Genomic DNA, 27,958 nt, shown 5'->3' with positions numbered 1-27,958 from the left:
GGATTTTATACACACACACGCACACATATATATATATATGGGGTTAGAATTCAAGCGAGAACCACGTCTTTTCGTGAGAACGCAGAATCATGAACAAACACATAAAATACGTGAACAAGAGACAATCAAATCGTGAATAATTATGATACATAAAATACATGAATAAGAGATTGTCACATCTTATATGCATGTTATATTTGACTGTTCACGATCGTACTCTCTCTTGTTCATATATTTTATATATTTGTTCATGATTCTCCGTTTTCACGAAAAGATGTGGTTATCACTTGATCTTTTACCTATAGTATATATATATAGGGGAGGGCAAAGATATAAACATTTCTTAACATATAAAATACGAATTAGCTAAAATGTATGAATTCTACATAAAACACTGAACACGTATGAATTCGCCGTGTATATGTATGAATTGCGAAAAATAATTTTTTGCTACTTATGAGATTCGAACTCGAGACCATGAATTCATCCAATAAGATGATGAATGAATCATAGATCTTAATGATTTAAAGGTTGAAAATAATTAAATTTTTATATTCTAAGATGTATTTTTATTTTAGTCTCCGACTATAGGTGTGTGTGTATATATATGTTGCATCATGTAATATCGATTATGGTTGAAACATCCAAAACTTGAATTGTCTCCGGAGATTCAAATTTCGATATATGTAGTTTGAGATAATACATTAATTCTTTCCCAATGAATAGTAGCTTCATCTTGATTTTGTTGAAGGTTTTTATTGATTTTGAGTTTAAGCTTCAGTAAAGCTGCATTGCACTGTATGTATCCACTGTTGATGTGGTGAGCAGTTATTGTTTTCCGCATAAGTAGATATATAGTGGAAGAGTTAAACAAAGTATATATGGATATTAAGACATATTTAATAGCATACATGTGCTTCTATGTTCTTGGTACAACATTTTTTTAGTGTAATAGTTATTGCAACGTGGACCTTGTGACTCACTAAAAATGGGTTCAAAAGATTTATGTTAAATGCTGAAACCATTTCAATTTTTTAAATGTTGATATATGTTTAGAATGAATGCTCAAATGTTGGGAAGATAAATTGATTATAAGTTCCCGAGCTAGGACTTTGAAATTAAAATAATAAAATATACATACATGTATACATTAATAATTTAAATTTTGTAGATGATATAACTTTATAACTGAAGGCATATAGGCAAATATATTTTCTTCTACTACCACAAGCATTTTTTTTTTTTTGAGAGATACAAAGACTTAAATCAATAACTTCTTGAAAGGGAAAGTATTTAATTACAAATTAAATTAAATATCCAAATAAATACAATTCAACATTCAAATAAAACACAATCACCGCAAGCATTTATAGTTTAGTGTTTATATCTGTCCTTTTTGTAAGAGCAAAAGAATAGGAAACTAATCGCAATTTCTCTATTTCCCAAGTTAAACAAAAAATATTTTCTTATATTGGGAAAAACATATTGACTTTAAACGCAAAAATATATCGTAAACAATTTATATTATTAATATATACATGTTTTTGGTTTTCTTTGGTAACATTAATAATTTTATTTTCGGTTCATTCAACTGAAATAAGGCACAACGAAATATTTTTTTGAAGTGAATCATATTGCCATTTATAATTGTGCGGTGTGTACCCGTGGCATGAGTAATCTCTAGGAGGCATATTCCTGTGCATTTAGATGCCCGACACGTACATTTAAATTAAATTTGAATTAAAAAATATAAACACTAATTAGAAATTAATCAACGCTAATTGAGGATTACAACCCTCTTAATTATAAATAATTAATTATCGCCGCACCCAAGTGTTTGTCTTACTCTAGTATATACAGCAAATTATAAAAACAGAACTAAATTGAGTGACTCAGCTTCATACTAATGACTAAAATGAAAAAAAAAAATCAAGAAAGCGAAAGTAGAAAATGAAAATGAAAATAATGAGTGTAGAGATGAGATTATCCAAAAGAAGGGGATATGGTGTCCAAGTGGCAGAGCCCGAATGGCTAAAGCAACAGCATTGGCTCGCTTCCAATAATCCAGTCCAGGAAAAAGATATCCCCTCAACTCCATGCCTCTCAAAATCTCTTCACTTTCCTTAATTTTATCTATTTTGTATAATATCAAATAATACCAAAAACTGGTTGTGTAAACTTGAAGAGCAAAAAATTTGTAGAGAGAGGAAATGGCAACCAGCAGCATCGCATCTGCTGCCTGCGGATTTGTGTTGGCACAAAATGTGACGTCAAATTCCAACACTCTGAAGACCAACATGGTATGCTTCTCTACTAAGAACAACAGAAGTTCAAGACTGGTTGTCAGGGCGGCGGAAGAGGCGGAGAAACCGGCCGCCGCCGCCACCGCCGATGCACCTGCTGAAGCCCCTAAAGCAGCCAAGCCACCACCAATTGGGCCCCCAAGAGGCTCTAAGGTAACTAATTACACAATAAATTAGTGTTTTTCAAGTAACTAAATTAGATGTTCTTGAATTATATCCCGTCACCCTGCACCATAATCAAAGATTTTTTTAGAAATTTTCCACCATTAGCTTGTTAATTGCCTTGAAAAAATTGTACCTATTGTTATCACTTGAAATCGGTATGAAGTATTTAATTCCTATTGATTATGTTGAGTGATTTTTATTGATTCTTACAGGTAAGAATCCTTAGGAAGGAATCGTACTGGTACAAGGGCGTCGGCTCAGTTGTTGCTGTGGACCAGGTGAGATACCATATGATACGTCAAAATCATATAAATTGTCAATTACTTATATTTGGAGTTTTTATTGTTTATGTATACGTTTCCGATTCATGGCGATATACGAAATCTATTACTACTATTATTATTAATCTTACGAATTTTGATATATATAAACTTTTTGAGAATTGTATAATAATTTACATACATAATATTTAGGTTTGATCTTCAAATTAAATTAAGTTTGTTTTATGTGCAGGATCCGAAGAGTCGGTACCCGGTAGTGGTGCGGTTCAACAAAGTGAACTACGCAAATGTATCTACAAACAACTACGCTTTGGATGAAGTGGAAGCTGTTGCCTGAACTCACATGCCACTTTTAAATTTGTAGCATCCTTATTTCCTACTTTCAAATATCAGACCCCTGTATCATACATTTCTCAATCTTAATGTGCTTATTTTTTAACCTTTCCATCTCTAATAGGATATTTCCTAATATTTAACTACAATCATGAAAATGAGTTGTGGAGAGTCCATCAACACATACAAGGCAGGCTCACACAACAAAGACAGATGAAGAAATTTTATTTAAAATTTTAGAGCATCAAAACTAAATCGTTTCGATACCCACTCTTTTTCTATTAAAATCAATGCTGGCACACGAACCAATTCAATCTTTTTGTTATGTTTTTGATCGCAGCTTTTAGTTCTAGTTATCGATAGTTAATTACATTTTCATTAGAAGGTTAATTATTTAGGAACTAAACTATAATATGCCCCACCAAACATTCATTTACATTCCCGTTACGTGCCACCTATATTAAAAAGAGCCAATACGAGATTTGCAGATGGAGGGATTTACAACTAAATGTAAGTACATCATATGTCCTATTGAGTGGAGTTTTGGCAAATATAATACATAAATGAAAAGCAAAAAAGTATAGAAACAAAAGTTGAATTAATATGTGGGCAGTTCGATGGGTTATTAAACTCTACCATCCATGCCGTCAAGGAGGCCGGTCCATATCCCCTTCACCGGTGGTAACTGCGCAACGAAGGCGTTCCACGGTGGGTACCCGACGCCACTGCCTCGAACTCGCCCATCCATGCGCAGAGACAAGTACCTTCACATCGAAATCAAGAATTATTTCTTCACCAATCACACAAGTCCTTCCTCAGACGCTTTGAATCACTCCCATATATCACTAGTCCTCTACTTCTTTGATTTCAAACAAAGAGACACGTCATAAACAAGAACAATGTTAAAGGAGACTTACACTGGAGATTCCGGAGAGATTTTAGCCAGTTTCTTTTGTTCATCCAGCCACCTGTTACCAGTTTACATGAAAAAACCAAAATTAATCCTTAACATGAGATGACAATTAACAGCAGGGAATGGAGATCGGCACAACAAGAAAATGTAGACAGACAATAGCTTTTCTTCCTTGTTCACAGGCAACTTACTTGCTCCATTCAGCAGCATAAACGGGCTCTAGCTGCCACAGCCTTTTCCTTTTGCCATTTATCTCCTTCGTCTCTTCTTCTTCTTCAGACTCAAATTTAGGCGAACCACCATCAGTCACAAATGGTACAACAAGAATCCCTCTTTCAAGGAGACTCTCGGAGAAAGGTTCACTGAGTTTGAACGCGTCTTGGATGAAGCTTGCAGGACCGGCTAGGATAACAAGGCGAGCAATTCCCCTGAAAGCACTGAGAGGAAGGATTCTCCTCTCATCCACACGAAGCTTGAGATTCGAGAGAAACTCCTCTCTCGAAAGCCTAGCCACCTGAGCGTTCTTAGATTTATTCTCCCTATAGTAAAGAAATGCAAAAGTAGAGACTGCTCCTACATCTATGCCTAGACCCTTGAGGATTTCAGTAATATCAGCAGCTCTCGATGGATTTGCGAGGGCACCAATCAGCTGGCTGAGGGCTATCAATCCCCCAAGGGAACCACTAGCTATAAAAGCAAGATAAAAGAACATTCGAACTGTGCGAAATGGAGACAGAACTTCGCTTCGTATTTTGGCCGTGGAACTGGACAACAATTGAAATGGTTATTGATCACTTGTTATCTGAAGCAATAGAAATACAGGATTACACTCTAACATACATTCTTAATGCATTCTAATACATTCTAGTCTTGAACATCTCAGCATGATCTTAAGCCAAGGAAAGAACATCCAATGGCACTCCTCAAATTCTGAAACTACGAAATGTAATAAATGTGGCTTTGTGACATAACATGAAACACCATACCGATGCATCTATTCAAAACTTGGTGAGAGCAAATGATAAAAGCTAAGTTTCTGTCTGTTATGATCATAGTTTCTGTTCTTTGTATATATGAGTAGAAATGCACACTAACATAACGAAATGGAAGATTGGCTTCAAATTGAACACAGAAAACTTCAGCTGGTTAGAAATATGAGCCCTAAAGCATTGAATTAAGAGCATAAACTAACATACAAAAGTTTTGGGCACAAAATCTCTACTAATTAAGTGAAGTGACTATTAGCAATTTAGCACAAGTAATTAATGAAGTGAAAATCAACACAACACTTGTGTTCAATTCGCAAAAAGCATAACCGTGCAACCGTGTTTATCCTAATAAAACACATTTAGCTAGCTGCAATTTCTCACTAACACGATAATGGGATTTTGAAGCTGCACCGGAATAAGAAATTGGATATGTGATTATTAAGACGAGCATACATCATAAAAAGTAGGCGATTAGTTAAAATAATTGAAGGATGGGCATGATACCTGATCTCCGACGAAGACGGCCCTCCGGAGGCGGAGCACGTGACGGCGGAGGATCGACTTTTCCGGCGTCGTATTGAGTAGTCGACAGCCGTGACGGCGAAATTGTGACGGTGAGGGAAAGATCCCGGACAATCAAATATGAGGGTGGGGAGCCGCAGCAGCGCGGCCATGGCAAGCACTTGTCACAGACTGTGTGTCGCACTATACATTCTGAGGCTCTTAATTTAGATTGCTGGTTGTTTCTATGGAGCCACGCCACCAACTTCATACTATACGTGATAACTTTAGGATTAATAGTAGTTTGTTTTTTTTTTGATAAAAGGATTAATAGGAGTAGTTTATGAAGTCAATTTTGACCATTTTTTTCCACTTTAATTCATTTTCTACTTTCTAGAATAAGTATATTTTCCTATATATGTGTGCTGTATATATATTCTAAATTTTGGCATTGAAAAAAAAAACAATAAAAAAAAACACTATCAACTTACCTTTATTTACTTATTTTAAATCTCCAACTTTCACACAAATCTATTTATTACTCCCTCCGTCCCAATAATGAAGACACACTTTCCTTAATGGGTTGTCCCAATAATGAAGACACATTTCTATATATGGAAATAATTAGGGCTTACCAAATTATAATTAACTTAACCTTAATCACTAATATAAATAACAAAAAAAAAACCCAGGCCTTAGTAATTCAATCGTCTGACTCTCTCTCTCTCTCGAATGTTCTCTCTTCTCCTTCACCATTTCTTCTCCGATCTGATCTACCGTCCTCCACTACTCCGCCGCCCTTCTCCGATCTGATCTGCCGTCCTCCACCGCCGCCTGCTTCTTCTTCTTCCCAAGACGAAATCTGGTCTGGTTTTTAGGCGCGGCGGATCTGGTTCTGGTTCTAGGGGCTAGGGGTTGCAGGGCGGCGGATCTGGGGGGCTAGGGTTTGCAGGGCGGCGGCGCCATCTCGTTTGTGAAGAGAAAAGGAGAGGCGAAGGGAAAGGGGGTGGGGGGACAACGACGATGGCTGACTTCCGCCCCAGCCTTTTCCAGCGAAAAACGTCACTGTTGACTTCCGTTTGACCGCCGCCGCTTCCTTCCAGATCTCCGGTGAGCAGCAGCAGGTCACGACTGCCGCCGCTTCGTTCCAGTTTCTAAGTTTTCTTTTGGATTCGATTTTGAGTTCGATTCTGAGAATTTAATTTAATTAATCTGTTGGTTATGAATTTGTTCAATTTATGAATTTGTTGGTTCCATTTAATTAATCTGATTCATTTATGAATTTGTTCGATTTAATGAATTTGTTCCATTTTGGTCTCTCTGCCTTCGCCGCCGGGTTATTGGGTTGAGATGAGCGGCGGTGTGCAGCTCAAATCGGAGGCCGACTTCATTCCTTTGGTCTCTCTGCCTACGATGCCTTCGCCGCCGCCTGATCCGCCCGGTTATTGGGTTGAGATGAGCGGCGGTGTGCAGCTCTAATCGGAAGAGTCTCTAGGTGGCGAAACGTCGGAGGGTGTGACGGCTGGGTTAGCACCGCTCCTATGCACTGAGAACTGGGTGTGACGGCTGGACATTTTTTTTAATTTAATTAAATTAATTAAAATTTTCGAAATTTATGAAATTCCAAAATTTAAAATTCAACTAAAACATTAAATAGAAATAAACAAATGCACTAAACTAAAGTAATCAACTACACTAATAGAGGTGGTCCCCAATACTTTAACACCTAATCTATCTCCCCTTAATCTCCGTGCCCAAATGAAGTGTGTCTTCATTATTGGGACGGAGGGAGTATATGAAAACACAGTTTGTGGCAAAATTGTAATTAAAGAATCAATCAAAGGGTATTTATAAAACTCAACAAATCTCATATCCCATATATTTTCTCTCTCCTCTCTCCTCTATTTCATCATACGCATTCTTCAATTTTCTATTCTCTCTCTCCCTCTCTTTCTCTCATATTCTCTTTTTCATATTTTGATGATTTAAAAAAAAAATCAAATTTCATTTATAAAAAATATTCTATATATATCTTAAATTAAAGATGAATGCAAGATCTTTGATTTGGTATCAAATAATTATTCAACTTTTTATTAATATTAGTATTCTAATAAATTCTAATAATATAATTTATTTTGTGTTAATAGGCAAAAGTGCCCCATTCCTTATTCATATTTTGAAAAATGCCCACCATTATCATACAAAGCTATCCATGCCCTAAATTACTAATTAACCCTTGAGTGGGTCAACATCTTAAGTAATCATTTCGGTCTTCTTACACAATCTTACACATTTTTAAGTTCCAATGCATTTTTGTACAATAATTTGTGATGTTGACCGAAATGATTACACATTGAGTGTCCGAAATGATTTTTTTAAACTGTATATATATTATCGACCGGATAATTTAAAGTGTAAATATTATCGACCGGACACTAATTAACACTTAAACAATATATTAAATTAAATTCAGCAAAATAGTAAAAATTAATATAAAGATAGAAATAGATAGAAAAAACACTTTTATGTTGATATACCATCGATCCGGCCGGTGAAATGGCCAGAGAAATGTATCCGACCGGGTACATTTCAGAAAACAATGACCCGGCCGGATACATTTTTCCTTGAAAATTACCGGCCGGATAGATATTATTTAGGCATAAAATATTATATTTTATTCAATTTCATAAAAAAAAAAAATTCAAGAAGCTAATAATATATATCCATGCGTATCTATCTTAAATTTTTTATTTTTTTTCCCTTTAATATCTTAATTTCGATACATATATTCTTTGAAATTATTTGTATATATTGTGTTATTCTTGAATGTTGATATATAGTATATAACACTATATATATCGTGTTAATTAATCCATATCTTTAAATTTAATATATATATATATATATATATATATATATATACTCAAAATCCGTCCCAATTAAATGCATGCGTGTTACCCAAAAAAATCATGCATGTTACCAAGTGAATTTTGCAACAACCGATACATAAAGGTCAAAAATATCTTTCTAAAAAATTTGATTCTCTTTTGATAGACATAAAGCCGATACAATCGGCTTCAATCACATTTTTTTCGAAGCTTTTAACACCACTATATTTACCTTCCTTCACTAGGGTTTTTTACTCACCACACATATCGGCTTCTTCACTTTTTTTTACCCACCGAGAGAGTTCAAAATATTGAAGCACGTCGTACTCATCAATGGCATCTTCTTCACAGGTTTTTATTTTTAATGTTCATGAAATTGAATAGAATAGAATAATTTATGCTAAAAACCGATCGGTCCGACCGGTGAAGTGGCCGGATAAATCGGTCCGGCCGAATTCATTATTTAAATGAAACATACGGCCGGATTGAGTTTTCCGGGAACTTCACCGGCCGGACCGATCGTTTTTTAGCATAAAATATTCCATTTTAATTATTTGTATGTTTATATTAATCAGTTAGTAATTTTCTGAATTTAATTTAATTATATTTGGTTAAGTAATTATTATTGCGAGTTTTGCTGGGTATTACTGAATTTGTTTCAATCTGAAATATTTGTTTAAGTAATTATAATTGCATTGTGTATGTGGGCTTTGTGCGATTTAATAAATTAAAGTATTTTATGTCGATAGAAAAACTACCCGGCCGGCACTATGCCCGGAATAATGAGTCCGGCCGGGACAGTTTCAATCTGAAATGTACCCGGCCGGATTCATTTTACCGGACACGTCGCCGGCCGGATAGTTGTTATTTAGGTATAAATTACTTTTCTCAGTCTATCTGTATGTTTACGTTAATTATTACTATTTTACTGAATTTAATTTAATTATAATTGTTGAATTATTAATTAATGAAACTGTTATTTCTTGGTATTAATTAAATTGCAGTTTTTTAATATTTTACTGAATTTAATTAAATTGCTTGGTATTAATTGCAGTTTAATATTTTACTGAATTTTTACTGAATTTAATATTAAATTGCTGAATTACTCGAATTTTACTGAATTTAATATTAAATTGCTGAATTTTACTGAATTTAATTGCAGTTTAATATTACTGAATTTTACTGAATTTACTGAATTACTATTTTAATATTTTACTGAATTTGACTATTTTTCTCGAATTTTAGTATTTTACTGAATTATTGAATTTTAATATTTTGCAGAATTTAATTGCAGTTTAATATTACTGAATTTTACTGAATTTAGTATTAAATTGCAGTTTAATTAAATTGGTTGGTATTGATTAAATTGTAGTTATTTAATTATGCCTATTTGTATTATTTTTTAATTTTTTTACTGAATTTAATATGGTATTCATTTTGTAAATGAATAGGCGAATGTCCCATATCTTCGTCGCGACACTATAGACCAGACGGAGGTTGCTATCAGCACCTACTATAGGGATTCACATTTTCCGCAGCTGGTTGAAACTTTAAATGTGGTCGGCGAACAGTGCAATTCAGATTTATTGGAAAGATTTAGAGCATCATGTTTTGGGCATTTCACTGATTGGAGGCCCGGCCCGAAGAGCAATAAAGCATTACACCAGATTGTATCGAGGCAGATTGGGTCAGAAGACGATGAGATGTGCTTCTATCTGTGCGGAGCACGAGTCGGATTTTCCCCTGCGGACTACGCATTAGTGACTGGGCTCAATTTCGGGGGATCGAGGTTCGATGCGACATTACAGCACGACTGCAGTCGCGTGGAGGCATACCGACGATTCTGCGGTACGCGAAGCATGAGCATACAGTCGCTCATCAAACGCGTGTGCGATTTGGATCGTCGAGTGGATGATGAGGATGGGAGCCTGTACCTTCGTGCTGTCCTCGTGTGTGTGGCTCACACCCTTGTTCTTGGGTTGGATGCGCGGGTACAGCCGTGGCTTTGGGTGTTGGTGGATGATCTGGCTGCATTTGATAGATTCCCCTAGGGCGCGTATTCGTATAAGATGTTATGCCATTATACGAGAGAGACAGGAAAGGGCGAGAAGTATCACTTCTACGGTCCTTCGTGGACTTTATATGTCTGGGCATTGGAGCGCGTCCCGGGCTTCGGACACATGGTCGCAGCATCTAGCGGTGATCCGACAGCGCACCCTCGGTGTTTGAGATGGACTTTCAGGGGTAAGCCCCGGCTTCACGGTCTGCGCGATCTATTCGAGGGACAGGTAATCAGTTATTTAAGATTTAGTGTTTCACCGTTACTGGTTTTACTTATGTTCTAATATATTATCTTTGTTGCTTTCTAGGGTGGTGTCCTGCCCCTGGAGCCCGATGGTGACGATCTGTCGAATCACTACTTCATATCAGCGCTGACACCGGGCGAACTCTCGGTGAGCTTCAGGCCCTCCGACAACCCATTAGCTCGGGGTGTCCAATTTCCACAGCAGACCGGAGCCCGTGTTGTGGAGGAGCGCGGGGACGAGGAGGATGTACCTAGTCAACCTCGTATGACTCGCAGTCACAGTGTTCGGGGCCCTGTGAGGGATGCTCGACCCCACGAGCCGGCTCGTCATTCAGTAGATCCGGGCAAGCGCCCAGCGCCGCATACTTCTTCATCGTCGAGCGGATCTCGGACTGTATCCAGTCCCAGCGAGGGTGAGGTGGACCGTAAGTGGGTGAAGAAGACGATTCGTCAGGAGATTAAGAAGGCCTTCGGCAAATTCGTGGATAAACTGAAGGGCAAGGGTAAAAAGGATAGGTGCAAGAAGAGCAAACATTTCCCAGTGCCCGACTCCCCTGATGATGATGACCAGCGACGGTCCCCTGATGATTACCAGCCACGGTCTCCTCCACAGCGACGGTCTCCTCCACCCAGTGCTTCAGGGCCCGACGCTTCAGGGCCAAGCGTTTCACGTCCCTGCGACGACGACCCCCGCGATGAGGAACCACGCCATCCAGAGACCCAGGTCTACCCATCACGCCCTTCAGATTATGCAGAGACCCCGGATTACAACGAGCAGTGGCGGGCCATGAATCAGTCTGTTCAGGGCGACTACACACCGGCAGAGCAGACTTTTGACTGGTCGACCCAGGTCTACCCTCATTGGTCTTCCCCATTCCTGAAGCCGCGGTATAGAACAGAGACCCCGATATTCTTTGCTGAACCGCTCACTTCTATTGCACCACATGAGTGGGGACAGTCCAGTTCGGCAGGGCAGGCTCAGACAGAGGAGCCTGAGCCACAGGCAGAGCAGCCACAAGTGCTGCTGCTGCAGCACCCAGAGCAGCCGCCAGCAGAGCAGCCACCAGATCAGCCCCCGCGTCGCAGTCAGAGGGTGAGGCGTCCGTCTAACTTTCAGAGATCGCCTTGGGTTAATAGCTAAATGCCACGTCCAGTGACACAATACTGCAGTGACCATTATGAGAAGTGGATGGCTAGGTGTCGAGAGGGTAGGGGTGGTCAGATTTATGTCAAGGCAAGTGGTGGTATACGGGAGTACGACGACTTCGCGCGGGTGGATAATGTCAGCCAGGAATTCTCAACTGGGGTAAATAATCTATTGATTTTAACATTGTTAAATTATTGTCTACTAACTTATTGATTTTAACTTTGTTGCAGGATATTGACTTGTATTTCTTGACCTTGAGAAATAGACTTCGAGGTTCCCTGGATTTACTGGATGACGTAGATATGAATAACACAATCATAGTAGACACGGATTGGTTTGTAAGTAAACTTTCATTATTTATATGTTTTCATTGGTGCGGATATAAATTTTTAATTACTTATTTGATCTGTAGATATACCTCCAGAAAGAGTGGGCCGCTCTATTGGAGAAGTGGGCAGGAACTGAGTTCGGCCCTAAGGAGTTTCATGTATTGACTAGTACAGCAATGGCTGATGGTTGGGAGCCTGAGATAGACTGGCTCTGCCAAGTACGTGGAAAAGCCGTTAAAGGCCATGAACTTCCTCCTGGTCATATAGGATGGATGGATGCCACACAGGTAATCAGTTAAACAATTATTTGTCGTTAGTCATTTGTGCTTTATCTGTTGTTTCTTATCAATTCATTGTGGTTTGTCATAGGTTCTCATGCCAGTCATAATTGGCCACCATTTTATCCTATGTCGGATTCGGTTAGGAGAAGCCGTTTGCGAGGTCTATGACCCAGTATTCCACAAGCTAACACCTCGACAACAGGATACTCGAGTTGGTGATTTACTACCTTTACTGAGATTGTTGCCAGTTGTCCTTCAGGTGTCGAGGTGGCTAGATGACACATCCATTGATGCGACAGTGGCAAAGAACAAGTGGCCACTTATGACGGTAGTGTTTGCTCCAGCGGAGGTTCAGTTTCACCAGCAGGACTCTGTCAGCTGCGGGCCTTTCGTCTGCATGTATGCTGAACGACTGATATCTGGCTCTCCATCCATTGAGTGGGGTAATAGCAACGTGGCGGCATACAGGGCCAAGATTGCTAGATCTATATTTTCGTTGTGTGAAACTAGGAAAGCCCGTATCACTAGACTTGGTCTTGCATAGTTTTGTATATTGTTACATTAATGTGTGCTTCTATTTGGTTATTCAACGAGCATTATTTCTTGTTCGTCATCATCCTCGTCGATCTGCAAATTCTGCCAACCTGCATATTCAATCCCCGCCCTTCTCACGTTCTCTGGCTCCGACAAGTCTTCAGAGGCGCTTGTATCAGTCTCGGCTTCAAATGATGGAACATAATCTTCATCTACATTACCAGCATCCTCCACAAACTGAGGCTCGTACGTATATTGATCATCAGCTGGACCCCAACAACGATCAGTTGTTGGGCGATCGTACTGGTACGGATTTGGCTCATCCCATGAAGGCCAACCCGTTGACTGATCATTACCCCAAGTGACCGACGGTTCAACACTTTGTTGCGCCGGTGAATCTCCGGCTGATAGGTCTAAATAAGCATATCTTTGGATTGCTTCCAATCCGTCCCCACCTTCGAATGTTGCACTGGATTCACCTCCATACCCGGAAGATTGAGGGAGATCGAATGAAGGAACATACACTCCTCCACTGTAATCGTCTTCAACAACATAAATCTCAGGAAAATGTGGCTGCGACGCCAGCAACTGAAGCAAATCATTGTCATCGGCAAGAATATTTTTACTGTATACCCTGCCATTTAATCTCTTCGTCAAATAATACAAGCTGTAATTAGTGCTCAATGAATTCTCCATCATCAGGTAATTTATCATGTACACCGTACTGGCCATTGTGTCTCCGAAAATATGCAAATTCTTAGAAGAGCCGCCGATGTACTCATAACCATTGAAGGCACCTCCATAATTAACCACAAAGTATCTCCCATATTCATTCATCTACAGAAAAAATAATAAATCAATAAATATATGATGTAAAGGGAATAAAATGTTAAAATACAACATATAACATGTTAATACACTCGAAAAGCATCTATCCGCCCGGGGAAGTTTCCGAGGAAATGTGTCCGGCCGTGTATTACATGATATATAATTACACACGGCCGGACACATTTTCAAGGACACTTGTCCGGGCGGATACATCATTTTCGAGCATATTAACATGAGTTATACAGCAATATATATGTATAGAACTAAAATTCAACTAATAATTACTAATTAATACTTTAAAACATGATAGAATGTGTTCTAATTCACATGTATTTCCTTCAAACGTGGCTTTAAATCATAGTATGCTATAATATGCTAATAATTCACATAAGCATATAGGATCAAACAAAACATTGAAAATAAATAATAACCAACTTAAATTACATTTCAAACGTAAAATGACATACCTTTAAACGTTCGGATGAGAGAATTCACAAATAATAGCTTCACCACTTGGAAAATATTAGAATTTCTAATGACTTTGAGTGTTTTTTCACTTTGAGTGCTCGGATGAGAGAATTCACTCATATATAAACAAAGGTTCATTCATTTCACGTGAATTTCAATGAAATTAGAGTGTTTGACATGAATACTTTACTGACAAGGCTATTTCACATCATATTTGTCGTTTATCATCAATTTTAAAAAAAAAAATTATGTCCCTTAATTGAAGGCTAATTAATCGATGGAATATAAATACAAAAAATTAACACAATCCATATTAGCACTCAAAACACACATCAGAACCAAAAAAACATCTATCCAACCGGAACATATATGCGTCCGACCGATGAAACCTTATGTCCGGTCGGACACTTTGTTTTTACGGTCGGATTGTTTTTTTTTTTCCAATGTGTGTTTTGAGTGCTAATATCGATTGTGTTAATTTTTAGTATTTATATTCCATTGATTAATTAGCCTACGATTTACTTGTAAAACCTTCGATTTTAATTCAAAAATAAATAAATATTATTTTTTCTGTCAGTCTTTCACATGTTCCAACACTTATTTGACCGATTTGCTTCTTTAAATTGATGAATTGATGTTTTTCTTACACTTTAACAACTTTTGTCATAGATGTGTAAGAACTTTTGCGGAAAACAATGCACATCCATCACATTCAAAGGGCATTTTCGGTTCTTCACTTATTTAGGGCATGTAGTGCTTGGTATAGTAAGAGAGGGCATTTTTCAAATTATTCATAAGAGAAAGGGCACTTTAAATTTCGCCTCATTTATTTTCCTACTTATCAATTGAAGCTTTTCTAATAAGATGACATAGGTAATGAGCTAACTTAGAAAAAGTTAATTTTATGCATGATTAGCTTATGTTTTAAAACTATATATTGTGATGTGAAAACTCTTTTTTTTATTGTTTCTTCGTTTCTTTTAATTTGAATGATGTGTTTATTCTATAATTTTAAGGAAGAAAATAAAGTTTTCCATCAAATAGATGGAAAATTAAAATTGATACTTTTCAAAATTATAAAATAAAATTAAGGATCTTTACTGAGTAATAGATGGAAAATTAAAAATGATACTTTTCAAAATTATTTTATTTTTTAAGAAAAAATAATTTACATTTACTTATATTCTAACTATATTTAATATTTATTTTTTATTTATTTGATACATCATTTAATTTATTTATTTTTAATAAATTAACATGATTAAATAAAGAAATTTAAAGGCTGCGCCACAGGGGCTTGAACCCAAAACCTTCGATTTTAGACATTAACCCCTAATCGCTTAACCGATACACACGCTATATCGTTTAATTTTGATGCAAAACTATGTTCGCCGTACATCGCACGAGCGAATGTACTACTTATAATGATGACCGAATCCATAATGTGGTAGTAATAGAAAATGAGTCACCTCGTCGTCTAGGCAATTACAATTATTAGCAAATTATAAGGAGCCATGTGTAAATTATAAAATAAATATCTAATTATATTTTCATTTTATTAATGGAATTTATTCTAAGATTAAATAGATACCATAACCAGTGTAACATGTCAAATTTCAACGGAGAATCATTTTACCTTGGAATAATTAGAAATTATAAAAATAATTTTACATTTAGGTAGAGTTCAATAATTTAGAATTGTTGGTCGTGGTGAATAACGACGACAAACCAAAATAATGAAGCTAGTAATGTTCAGCTACTAAAAAACGTTTCAAACATAATAATAATAATAATAATAATAATAATAATAATAATAATAATAATAATAATAATAATTACTCGCTTTAATCTTAAACACATGGAGTATAATAATACTTGTTAATTACTCTCGAACTCGTTTGAATTTATAGATATAATATATTATAGTAATTGAATATCCATAGCTATAACAATCCGAGCATTATAAAGTAAATATTAATAATCAATAGAATAAATAACAAAATATTGAAAATCAAAGAAAACTTTACGTAGACTATCGATAAATGTTGGGCCTTATTTTAAAAAATAATAGTATACACTTGTAATTTTATCAGTAATAAGATTACTTATAGCAACCAATGGCATATTACCATAAACAATTATAGCATTGTATAGAAAAAAATATAAAAATAGTACTCATTATTACTTTAATTCCCTTACACGAAAAATTTGATAACTACACGAATTTACAATTTCATGTAAACTCGTGTAACAATGTTTATTTAGATTGTTACACCATTTCCAGCTACACAGAAAAATCATACTCCCTCATCTCTCAAAAATATTTATTTTTCATTTTTAAATACCACTCCACTCACAACACGATAAGATCTATTTTTCACTTGCACACATGCATTTCTTAAAGCTCGTACCATCAAAAGTGGTGCATATTTGTATAACAAAGAAAATATAAATTATATAAGTGTGTGAGAACGTAGTAGTAAAAAATAGGGTTAATTGCATGAAAATACATGAACTTTAGTCGCAATTTCATTTTGCACATGACTTTTGAAACTTACATTTTTAATCATGAACTTTACATTCGTTCCAAATTTTCCTTAAAATTGAGCTCCGGCCATCGAAAAGCTAATGTGTCTTTAAACTTGCCACGCGTATGTACCACGTCATTAATTAAACCGATGTGGCACGAAAACGACATCGTTTTAATACTCTCTCTCTCTCTATCCACTTCTCTCTCTCTCTCTTTCTTTTCTCGCTTCGCCAGACTCTCTCTCTACTTCTCTCCATCGCCGCGCACGGTCGCGGACCGCCGCTGCACATACAACGCCGGTCACCGGCGTCGCCACTTCTCCAGCCCGACGCCGTCCTCTCTCCCTCTCTATTATGACCATCTACCCAACAAAATACCCAAATTAAAAATCCTAGCTCCCTCAATCTCACAGCTCTCCCAAAAACCCTAGATCCAGAGGATTTGGGTTTGTTACGTTTACTTCTACCGAGGAGGCATCAGCTGACATCCAGGCTCTGGATCAGTAAGTTTCGTTTGCACTGCTCTGATCCTTCTAGTTTCTAATAGATGTGTTCTTGTAGTTTCTTAATCTGATTACTGACAATTACTACTTTTGAAATTACCTTCAGGAACTTCATGGTCGTACAGTGAAGGTTAATTATGCAAATGATAGGCCACAAACAGGAGGCTTCGGAAGCAGTGGTGGTCGCTATGGTGGTGGTGGTGGTGGAGGCGGCTATGATGGAGGTGGTTATTATTATTTTTTTAAGCTTTTAAAAAACGACATCGTTTTGCCTACAAGCTTCTGGCTGTTTAAATGGCACACTTCTAGCTGCCACATAGGCGCCACCTCAGCATCAAAATGGCCGGAGCTCAATTTTAAAGAAAATTTGGAACAAATGTAAAGTTCATGATTAAAAATGTAAGTTTCAAAAGTCATGTGCAAAATGAAATTGCGACTAAAGTTCGTGTATTTTCATGCAATTAACCCTAAAAAATAGTAACTACAAATTTTATTTTACTCTGAAAAATGGTAAAATTAGATATTGTCTCAAAATAAGAACACGTTCAAAGATATTTTTTTAAAAAACGTCAAAATTGAGGACAAAAACTGATCTTGTCCCCCCTTTTTTTTACAACGCACTTGACAAAGACAAGAAATGAAACTCGTCTCTCTCTCTAAATGGACGAGATACTCTTATAAGTAAATCAGATATATCAATCCTGTCAGAAGAAATGTGCAGTACTCTTACCGAAAGTGAGATTAACATTTAATAGAAAGAAAAGGATGTAGGGAGAAGCCATGCCATATTGAGTGGTAGAGTCCAAGCCTTCATTTTGTTGCACCAGCTTCTGATAGCAAAGACTCCAGCTCTCCTTCCTCATATAACTTCATCGTATCTGCAAAACCCACACATCATCAATGTATCCTTTAAATATATATGTATAAATCTTACATCACGAAATTTCCAGTCCCATCTACTGATGGGAATTTAAAATAAATGCAGGGATCTAAAATGTTCAAATAATATGTTGAACATCTAACAAGAAAAAATGAGTAAACAAGTTGCGAAGCACTTTATATGTGTAACATATAATTTCCTCAGCAACTCATAAAGACTATTTTGAAACTTTAAAAACTTTAACCATTGTCCCCAAGGGGACACCAAGCGGTGCGACCTCCTGTGTGTGAACAGTGAGGTCCCGGGTTCAAACCCCACTGCTCCCCCTCCCCAACTCCTCCAAGTCAAAAAAAAAAAAAAAGCTTTAATCATTTTTATTTTTACCAAATGTAGAACTGCTTCTAAAATTTGCATTAATATCTTTCAAAGAAGCTACAATGTTTTGCCAACACACAATCTATCATGGGAAGCAAAGAAGTACCTGAACAACCGCCAATATGCTTGCCTCCTGACATGAAAGATCAATTAATTGTAGATATAAATTGTTAAACATGATAATAGTAAAGGATAATTAAACTGTAAATAAAAACCTACCATGAGCAAAAAAAGACTTACTCTGATGAGATTTTCGTATTTTTGTGTGTGGATGTATTTTACCCCAATGGTTATAAGTTAGTGCCTAGTGGTATTACAAAGTTATTTGTTATTATTAAAAAAAAAAAGATTTCAGGAAATATTGCTTTGCACATGGAACTCATAGAGGAAGTGAGAGCGAGATCGAGAGCAGTGTTATATTTATTTTTTAGAGTCCAAATACCTAGGTTTTGTCAATTTCTTTCCAGAACAGCTCTCTTGATTGATGCATAACAAAATGAAATTAAGTTTTAGTGAATGCAATGCAATGTTGCTCAAGCCATGCCTTGCTTATGGTTTTCTAATGAAGACAGCTCTAATGGACAATACTTGATCATTAAACTGCACTGTTCAATGGTTCTCACCTATGAACACATTAGGAACTGTATGTTGTCCAGTGAGTTTTTCTAGAGTCTTCTGCAGCTGTGATCCTTGAGCACCTGAAACTTGGAATTAGTTCACGACAAAGACAAGACACATTTTGCCAAAATAAGATTCCACATCTTGCCATGATATTGATATTTTAAATAAACCTATCATTTGTAATCCTGAACTTTAGATATATCATTGATCCTTTAAAGTGGAAACTCAATTTGAGTGCTTAGAAACAGCCTCCAGGTCTCTGTTTTTGAAAGGTTTATTTTCATATAGAACCAATTTCAATCCTGTTTTTATGCAAGGTCAAATTCTTCATCCAATCCATAAGCTACAAATCAAACAGATATTTTGTTACGACTCCACATTGAACCAATAAGTAATTATAGGTGGGTACTTAAGTGGGAGTCAATCATCCACCCTTGAGCTAGCTTTTTGAGTGGAGTTAGGGCTTCCATTCTCGAGTGCCTAACAATTTGGCCTGACCTTCCAGATCGCGACGGGTATGGAAGAGAGGCTACATGGGGAGAGGGCCACACGACACCACGGACTCGAAGGCAACCTGCCTAGGTCGACCGAACGCTCCCCAGATTGTGAGCCGTTTGTCGACTTCCGGTCTTTATCCCACATCGAACCCATAAGCAATTATTGATGGGTACTTAAGTATGAGTCGTTCCTCCACCTTTGAGCTAGCTTTTGGGTGGAGTTAGCCAGTTAGGGCTTCCATTCTTGAGTGCCTAACATTCTTTTGCCAATATTGTTCCTTGGCAGAACAGGCTACTCCTTTCAGGCAAACACTAAGAAAAAGAATAAAATAACCACCTACTTAGCCATGAGATACAATAGTAGTATTATATAAACACCTACTTAACCATGGGATACACTAGTAGTGTCATATAAAGCTTTAGCTAAAAATAAATTCGCTCCACCCAATGAAGTATTCTTGTAACGTTATAGTAAGAGTAGTGTATGGATACTATAACAAATGTTGTTAGCACCATGGAGTTTGCACCGAGCCTACGGAACTCGAGAATGTCCCATCACTCATAAACTAATAATACAGGAATCTTTTACTGAAGCTCCCAAACTTAAATTCTTACAGTTCTACAAAGCTTCCCAACTTTTATTCATTCCTCATTTTTTGGTGGATACTTGATGTTATCATGCTTCGCACCAGTGAAATTGATGATTAGTACTAGAATGTACATTCTAGAGGCCACATAGTAACACCAAGCATCAGCTCCCAAATCTTTAAGAGTTACTGCACTAAATGCTAGGCATTTCTAATATTTATCACCAAAGATTTTGGTTGCCAATTCAAACTATAAAGACATAGCATCAATGCACCAAAATAATCTACCTAAAAACCCTAACCCTGCAAGTGTAAACAGGAGCAAACGCTGAGGGTTAAAAGATGAAGGATAAAAACTAATTAAAGAAATGGCCAAGCCAGAACGCCAAAAGGAAATAATCCCTATCATAGTCCATCAGATTCAATGGAATAGACCGAGGTTTGAGGGGAAATTTAAGGCATTCATCATAAAGTCTATCAAACAATGGTGTTAAATTTTGACATCAAGTTTCCAGCCTTGGGCAAACATTATTAAAAGAGTTGATTTTACGAACTACTGTTTTGATCCCATGACAAACTACTACTAGAATAGTTGTTTCCCTTGACTAACAATCTATATATACTTACAACATGCAATACAAGAAACTGAGAACTTCCAAGTGAAATTAGTGTTCTTATAAGCAGTGGTAATTTGTTAACAGAAATTACCTAGGTTAGTTGCAACTAGATAGTGAGAAACCGCCTCTTCCTTTTCCTCACATTGTATCTCGCAGTGTACGGAGGCAATTACTTTACTTCAGTGAAATTAATATCCACGTTCTTTTGGCAATATTCTGTAAAATTAGTACTCGTCTCTATCTCCTTTTCCATCCTTTGTTTAGTTAAAACTTGCAAATTTCTTTCAGGACCCCGTTTTCTCCTGTTGTTTTTCTTTTCGTATATTGAGATCCAGATAAACAATAACTTGCAACATGGAACTCATGTGATGGAATTGAAAGATCCAGATAAACCGAGAAAACATGTCCATCTTAGAAAAATGTAAAAATATCCAGAAAATAAAATTTTGAGCAGCTGTGGTGATTAACCAGGCAGTTGAATCACATACCTTGAGAGATAGTTAGAATTAATGAAATCAAAACTCCCTAAGGTAATACTCCCAAGAGGGTGAGTATTTCAGAGTCAACAACTTCTATAATTCAAGTTGCTAGCAGTGCTGTATTAGAGGGGCAAGCATCCTAATCACACCATGTTTCTTTTACAGACTACACTCATCAGAGAGACCATAGCCGGAAATAATAAGTTAAGAGAGAGAACCCTGCACAAAACTTTTGGTTCCCATTTGAATGAAGAGCTCATGATCATGAACATGGAACGGGTGGGTTCAGTTAAACAATACCATGATAGATCTGCTGAGTTACTGAATAATGTACATTTATCGTAGACCAACATACTTGAGGGGTGACATTATCATGCAAACCAAAAACCCTACAAGAGGCTATTAGCCTTTTTATGCTCCACAAGAAGGCTTCATTCCATATCGCGAAAAATGTCAATAGTCCAAAAACACCAAAATCACCAGATTCTAACTATGCTTCAACACATAAAATCATATCCTACTAGCAGAGAGGGTTGTAAAATGACAGGCTGGAGTCGCTGGACAGCAGTCAAAAAGTACTCCAGAAGAGTATACCTGACTTGGAGAAGGCTGTAGAACTAGAAGTATCAAGAATATGAATGGAAAATAAGATGCCCGAACCAAAACTCATGCATTATTGCAAGTTTTCCCAGTAAAGAGATCTAATGGCAATATTTTTATACGGAGACTTTCTGTAAGCCCACATCTCATTACAACATAGTGATGGAGCAAGAAGCTACATGACCACTAAAACATTTGAACATACCAGTGGACAATAGTACAAGGCAGAATCTCTATTAACTCCAAAAAAAATTTCTCATGCGGCCAAGGAGGACAAAAGGAAACATAAGAAACACAATACAAGACTTCAGCAACTTTAGAAGTAATGAATCCGCGAAGAACATTAAACAAATTAATCGGTAGTTATTAGATAATAGAAATTAACTGGATCAGTTGCAAAGACTTCTCTAGACTCTAGGTTTATCCTACTGAAAATATTCCTAAACCCGAACAAACAATGGAAATACATCAACTTCTAACTCACTATCACATTAGGTCGAATAAATCTGCACCAATATGTGCAGACGAACATAAAAAGCCCATCAATAAGCATATCAAAACACACTAAATTACAGAACATCGCATCAGTGCCGCCATGGCAAGAAAAAGGTATAGCTCAAATCATACCTAATCGGTCCAATTCAATAACAAATGGTTCCGCGCCAACTCTCTTGAACAATGATTTCACCTGCGACGAGTACCTAACACCGGGAAAATCCCCAAATCAATAAAACAACAAATTCAAAAACACTAAAATGAAAAGACTAAAAATAAATATTTTGAAGGATGCACTCACGAGCACCAAGTTTTGGAGTAAACTACGACTGGGTTTTGAGCAATGGTGTTCTTGATAGTGTCTTCCAATTGAGGCCCGGGGCCTGACGAATCGGAGCACATGGCCCGAATGCGGAGGAGCCCGGCATTTTTGGAGGTGCGCAAAGAGTCGGTGCTGCAGCTCCTACGATAGGTAGAGAGAGAGTGAAACTGGGGTTGAAGAGAGGAGGAACGAGGGCAGAGAGACCTCGACTCGAAGCCTTTAACTGTAAAACGACATGTCGCCGCCATTGAAGTCATCGCCAAGATTTTCTGCAGCACACGACTGCCAATCTTGCTTATTGAAAGCTATACCCAAAAAAGAGCTCCTATATCCAAAAATGTCAGCTTAAGTTGCATAGTAAAAATGCCATGAATTATAAACTTAAACATTTTATGTTTTAATTATGTGAATGACCTATTTTACCTTTTGATGTTTACGAGATTGCTTTGTTTTTTATGAAAGTTTTACACATTTAACCAATTTGACAGCTATCAGTCAAGAATACATATTACCGGTGTATGATTGGATTATGTGTCCGACCGATAAAATTATGTGTCCGATCGGTGAAATCATATGTCTAGCCGGTGAAATTATGTGTTCGCCCGGCCGAACACATGATCTGGCCACCCACTGGTCATATGTATTCTTGACTGATAGCGGTTAAATCATTTACTTTTATGACTGATAGCTGTCAAATCGGTCAAATGTGTAAGACTTTCATAAAAAACCAAGCAAACCTATCAAATCAAAAGGGTATCTAAAGAATAGGGCATAAAATATTTATGTTTATAAAATAAGGCATTTTTCACATATAACATAAGGAATAGAGCATTAAAATTTTCACTCCAAAAAAAGTCCAATTAAAAAAAAAACAACATAAAATAAAATAAAAGAGAGGATAATTATGCTTAAATAAATGAACTAATAACTCAATTCTGAAATTACACAATAATTAATTAAATATTTTGCCCTCAAATACACAAGTGTTTAATTATTTTAACTTTTATGTAATTATTAATTATTCTTAAATTAATATCAATATGAATACTTGAAATATCTACATAATTTAAACCATCGTTATACTAAATTATGAAGATAAATGCCTAATATTGAGTTTGACTTATTTAGTACTGACCCTTGCTCGAGCTAAGTTCTTACGAACATATTCAAGAATGAGTAAAATTTTGAAATAGCCAAAATGAATCATAAAACACAAATTATGGCCACTCATTGGAAAAATATAAATTTTGGCCATTTTTATAGCTTTGGGACGTTTTTGCCCTTAATTGGGCGGACTGGGTAGGGTCAGGAGCGAGGATCGCGTGCAGGGTAGGATCAGGCACGCGGGTCGGGTTAGACACTTAGGCCCTGTTTGATAGTTAACTATAGAAATGCTGCATTTCTAATAAATTAGTAAATATATGGTTTGATAGCTTTTTACATGCGGTAGATATATTTCCAAGTAATTTTTAAATTATGTTTGATAGGGTTTAGTAATATAATGACTAAAACCAACAGTCCTATAACGCCCTCAAATAATTGATCTATTGACCGAATTGTCCCTCAATTATTTAGAGCGGCAGAGCAAATGCATCTAGATTCTTGCGCCTCCAATTTATAACCCGCGAAAAATCTTTCAGCCAAATTCCACCGGTTGCAGTTCAATAGTCGAAGAGAAGAGCAACTACTCCATCGAGGGCGAATACCGCCGGCGGCCGGCGAATCTTTGTTTATCACAAGACGACGCGGTTGTCTGACACCATGTCCAGAGTTGAAGGAAGTAAGTCATCGAGATATTCATAGATTTTTTGATTTGTTGGTGTAAATTTTTGAAATTCGATATTGCAATATCAATGCTACGTCTACAGATACACATTTCGATTGAAATTTCATGAGTAAAACAGCGGTCGCTTCAATTTCTAAATGATCGTGTTCTGTCTAGGTGTGTAGATTTCGTTGTTTTCGCTTGGCAAAATCAGAAATGTCCTCGATTGTCTAATGTGCATTATTTTCGTGAGTGGTTAACTGCACACAACGATTCAACCCATATACTGCATAAATTTGAAATTTTTCTGAGATTGTGTTGCATGAGTGGTGACCTATATTGTGCCATTACTTCCAGGTGATATAATATATTGGATTGTATAATTATTTGTAGAATTCGGACATATATATGTACTGAATGGTTCTTCGTGTATTCATTTGTGATTGTAGATTCGGTGAGCAATGAGATCGGTCGTGAGAAAGCTTCAAAAGGTGACAAGAGCAGACGTAGTTGGACCATTCGGGAGAAGGAGGTGTTGTTAGCATCCTTGAAGGAACTTGTCGTTCAAGGTTTTAAATCAGATAATGGATTCCGCGCTGGGTATCTAGGTAAGCTTGAAGAAGCTCTTAAGAGCTTCTTTCCAGGGACTGATCTTAAGGGAATGCCACATGTACATTCGAAACTAAGCACATGGAAGAGGAATTATTCTTCTTTATCGACTATACTAGAGAAGACCGGTGTTGGATTCAATGTTGACGGGAAGTATATGATTGATTGCGATAAGGTGCTATGGGAGCAAATTGTGATGGTATGATTTAATTTTCTATACGCTTTATTGAGTATGTTTTACTTGTTTGCTTGATTGATTTTTGATGGGGTCAATATACATGTTGTTTTCTATGTAGGAAGACTCGAATGCACGTCCAATGCTATCCAAAAGATGGCCATATTGGGAGGATTGGAAAGAGATATTTGGCAAGGACCGAGCAAGTGGCAAAAAGGCAGAAGATGTCATGGACGCAATCAATGAGGTGCATCACGGGCGTAACCAAGCGAATGACAAATTGCATGGTGACTATTATGTACACGTTCAAGATGAAGTTGAACAAGAAGGAGTAGCTGACAGTGCATGCCAAAGTGAGAAGTCTGGGGTCGCAGCTAGGTCTACAAGCAAGAAACGTAAGGTTAGCGATGGATTTGAAAGGCTGTTAGAGTTTTTGGGAGAGATGGGGCACGATTCCAAAACGCGGATAGACAGTATTGCATCACGAATAGGTTACAAATTTGATTTAGCTAAAGCAAGAAAGGAAGTGTACGATCAACTCAACGGCATGCCTAACTTAGATACCAAAGAAAAGTTCTACGCCTACGAGATACTAGCTGGTGAAACGCAGGGACTCGAACTCTTTATGGGCCTTCCGGATGATGCAAAGCCACAGTATGTCGCATATCTACTCGACACCAAGCGACAGTAGGACAATTTAAACTGTCTATAGTAATCTATTTTGGTTTGCATATGGAGAACTCAATGGGTTTTTTGAAAAAATGAGATTTGTTCTCACTATGTAAATAGTTTCTCACTATGAGATTTGTTCTCACTATGTAAATAGTTTTTGAAAAAAATGAGATTTGTTCTCACTATGTAAATAGTAATCTATTAGCTTGTGGTTTGTGATAGTCTCTGAAAAAATGAGATTTGTTCTCACTATGTAAATAGTTTGATGTTTGACTTTAGTTTGATTGTGTGGCTTATGAATAACATTCATTCTGTTCTACTTATATAAAATGTATTTGTTGATCTATCCCTATTACTTACATTGGTCTCTTGAAATGAATAGCATTCATTTGTATTCTTTTTTGGTTCAAATTTGGGTGATCGAAAAATATAAATATGATTGTAGAAAAATCCCCAAAGTTAACAAATTAAACTTGAATACCAACTAGGTATCTGAAAATAAACACACATAAGCATACTTAATTTCACTTGATAATAGGTGAGTACATAATGTCACAAACACCCACAAAAGCTAATTGGGGGAGGGGTTGTACTAAATACACATGATTAAACATTTATACACAAACAAAAAAAACCCCTATCAACCGCCATTTTCACATAATATCATCTTCAACCCAAAAAGAACAAACAAAAAGAGGCCACCATTTTCTGACCAGGTCGAACGCGAGTTCACTGGCGTGGACTCGACGAGGCACAAGAGTTGTCCTCGTGTTCCTTCCCCTTACCGATGCTCGATGACTCATCATCATTAAAGGATAGCTTAAGGGATGTTGGTTGCTTCATCACGGGGGATGTCACCTCGTCTTCGGAAATAGATATATATGGTGCACGCTCACGAGCGGGCATTGCATGGGGAGAATCGGAGATGAGTATCACAGTCGGGGACGCCGCCTCTTGCTTGATGCTATTGTACCCAAAAAGACGGCAAAGGTTGCGCCAAATAGGATCACCTTTGGTGTAGTAAGCTTTTGCGAAATCATCCTCCTGTCAAAATCAAACAAGTTGAATCGCAAGAGATTCAAAATGTTAGATGATGAAGCACTACGAATGCATATCATTTATTAATTTAGTAACGAGAACTAAATTCTTATGCCTCGAAGATTTCCTTCCACACGCTGTCGTTTGCCGTGATACAGTTGTTGGAAGCTTCCTAGTTCGTATTCACATTAGCAGCCAGTTTCTTGAAGCATAAGTAGCGTTTTCGAAGGAACTCAACCCGCTGAAGTACGTCGTCGTAAACAACGCCAGCATTGAGTTCCTTATTTAGTGCTTCCATAGCACAAATCATTGCATGAGGTGAATCGACGAGCAGAGTCGGCTTGCATTCTTCCTCACGTTCGAACAAACGACGGCAAAGATAACTATCTAGTGCCTCGTTCCATGGGCCTTTGTAGAGGAACCACTCCTGCTTCGGGCCATCGTAGTTCATGATGGGATGTCTTCTGCTTGTGGAACAGATGAGCTTGCTATTTTAACAATTACGAGAGTTTGGTGGTGAAACTTCTTCACAAGGTAGCTCATTTATAAAAGGTTGCTTCATGAATTGTAAGCCACAAAAATATAATATAACTAATGAGTTCATTAATTGGGGATTTCACAACTAATGGAAGAAATGGGTTGTTGATGGTAGTTGTTAGATATGTTTAATATGAAATGACCGCAGCTTTCAATTCAATCTTAGCAAAATGCGCAGCCATTAGAAGGAAGAAAAACAAGAAAAGTCAAGTGCATTAATTTGGTAGAATGAGTACTCTACCAATTTCATAGCTGCAATCTTCGATAATGCAAGATTGTAAAGAATATCATTGTGGTTTTATAAATCTTAGCATAATTACATCCTAATCAGTTCAAGTAAATGGCATGAAATTGATATCATTTATTCGGAGACAACAGAACTACATTAGCTA

General features: G+C 37.0%; 6 protein-coding genes across 7 annotated transcripts; 4 read left to right on the top strand and 2 right to left on the bottom strand.

The window, feature by feature from the left end:
* Window positions 1-1,889: 1,889 nt before the first annotated feature.
* Window positions 1,890-3,190, top strand: LOC131014290 (photosystem I reaction center subunit IV A, chloroplastic). Of its 2 annotated transcripts, XM_057942223.1 has the most exons (3): window positions 1,890-2,456; window positions 2,681-2,746; window positions 2,982-3,190. In XM_057942223.1, the coding sequence occupies exons 1-3, from the start codon at window positions 2,211-2,213 to the stop codon at window positions 3,084-3,086; spliced, it is 417 nt and encodes a 138-aa protein (XP_057798206.1). In that variant the 5' UTR covers window positions 1,890-2,210; the 3' UTR covers window positions 3,087-3,190. The 2 variants fall into 2 exon arrangements, with proteins under 2 accessions (XP_057798206.1, XP_057798205.1); XM_057942222.1 differs by having other exon boundaries at window positions 1,910-2,456; window positions 2,681-3,190.
* A 373-nt stretch (window positions 3,191-3,563) lies between these two features.
* On the bottom strand, window positions 3,564-5,778 carry LOC131014289 (protein LOW PSII ACCUMULATION 1, chloroplastic). The gene is made up of 4 exons (XM_057942221.1): window positions 5,489-5,778; window positions 4,187-4,759; window positions 4,000-4,050; window positions 3,564-3,846 (listed from the first exon to the last, which is right to left on the bottom strand). The coding sequence occupies exons 1-4, from the start codon at window positions 5,656-5,658 to the stop codon at window positions 3,708-3,710; spliced, it is 933 nt and encodes a 310-aa protein (XP_057798204.1). The 5' UTR covers window positions 5,659-5,778; the 3' UTR covers window positions 3,564-3,707.
* Window positions 5,779-9,756: 3,978 nt separating this feature from the next.
* LOC131018975 (uncharacterized) lies at window positions 9,757-11,819 on the top strand. The gene is made up of 2 exons (XM_057947659.1): window positions 9,757-10,661; window positions 10,743-11,819. The coding sequence occupies exons 1-2, from the start codon at window positions 10,443-10,445 to the stop codon at window positions 11,817-11,819; spliced, it is 1,296 nt and encodes a 431-aa protein (XP_057803642.1). The 5' UTR covers window positions 9,757-10,442.
* Window positions 11,820-12,234: 415 nt separating this feature from the next.
* On the top strand, window positions 12,235-12,979 carry LOC131018974 (uncharacterized). The gene is made up of 2 exons (XM_057947657.1): window positions 12,235-12,441; window positions 12,524-12,979. Exons 1-2 carry the CDS (start codon window positions 12,331-12,333, stop codon window positions 12,977-12,979), a joined length of 567 nt encoding a protein of 188 aa, XP_057803640.1. The 5' UTR covers window positions 12,235-12,330.
* Window positions 12,980-17,820: 4,841 nt separating this feature from the next.
* Window positions 17,821-23,137, bottom strand: LOC131014288 (monothiol glutaredoxin-S12, chloroplastic-like). The gene is made up of 5 exons (XM_057942220.1): window positions 22,750-23,137; window positions 22,581-22,654; window positions 19,176-19,250; window positions 18,659-18,685; window positions 17,821-18,175 (listed from the first exon to the last, which is right to left on the bottom strand). Exons 1-5 carry the CDS (start codon window positions 23,025-23,027, stop codon window positions 18,108-18,110), a joined length of 522 nt encoding a protein of 173 aa, XP_057798203.1. The 5' UTR covers window positions 23,028-23,137; the 3' UTR covers window positions 17,821-18,107.
* Window positions 23,138-24,129: 992 nt separating this feature from the next.
* LOC131018973 (uncharacterized) lies at window positions 24,130-26,010 on the top strand. The gene is made up of 3 exons (XM_057947656.1): window positions 24,130-24,550; window positions 24,985-25,343; window positions 25,441-26,010. The coding sequence occupies exons 1-3, from the start codon at window positions 24,532-24,534 to the stop codon at window positions 26,008-26,010; spliced, it is 948 nt and encodes a 315-aa protein (XP_057803639.1). The 5' UTR covers window positions 24,130-24,531.
* The last annotated feature ends 1,948 nt before the right edge of the window (window positions 26,011-27,958 follow it).

This window comes from Salvia miltiorrhiza, chromosome 3 (genome assembly GCF_028751815.1).
Source record: "Salvia miltiorrhiza cultivar Shanhuang (shh) chromosome 3, IMPLAD_Smil_shh, whole genome shotgun sequence".
NCBI lineage: Eukaryota > Viridiplantae > Streptophyta > Magnoliopsida > Lamiales > Lamiaceae > Salvia > Salvia miltiorrhiza.
Note: the sequence above shows the minus strand (reverse complement) of the source record. Positions and strands in the feature narration are given on the sequence as shown.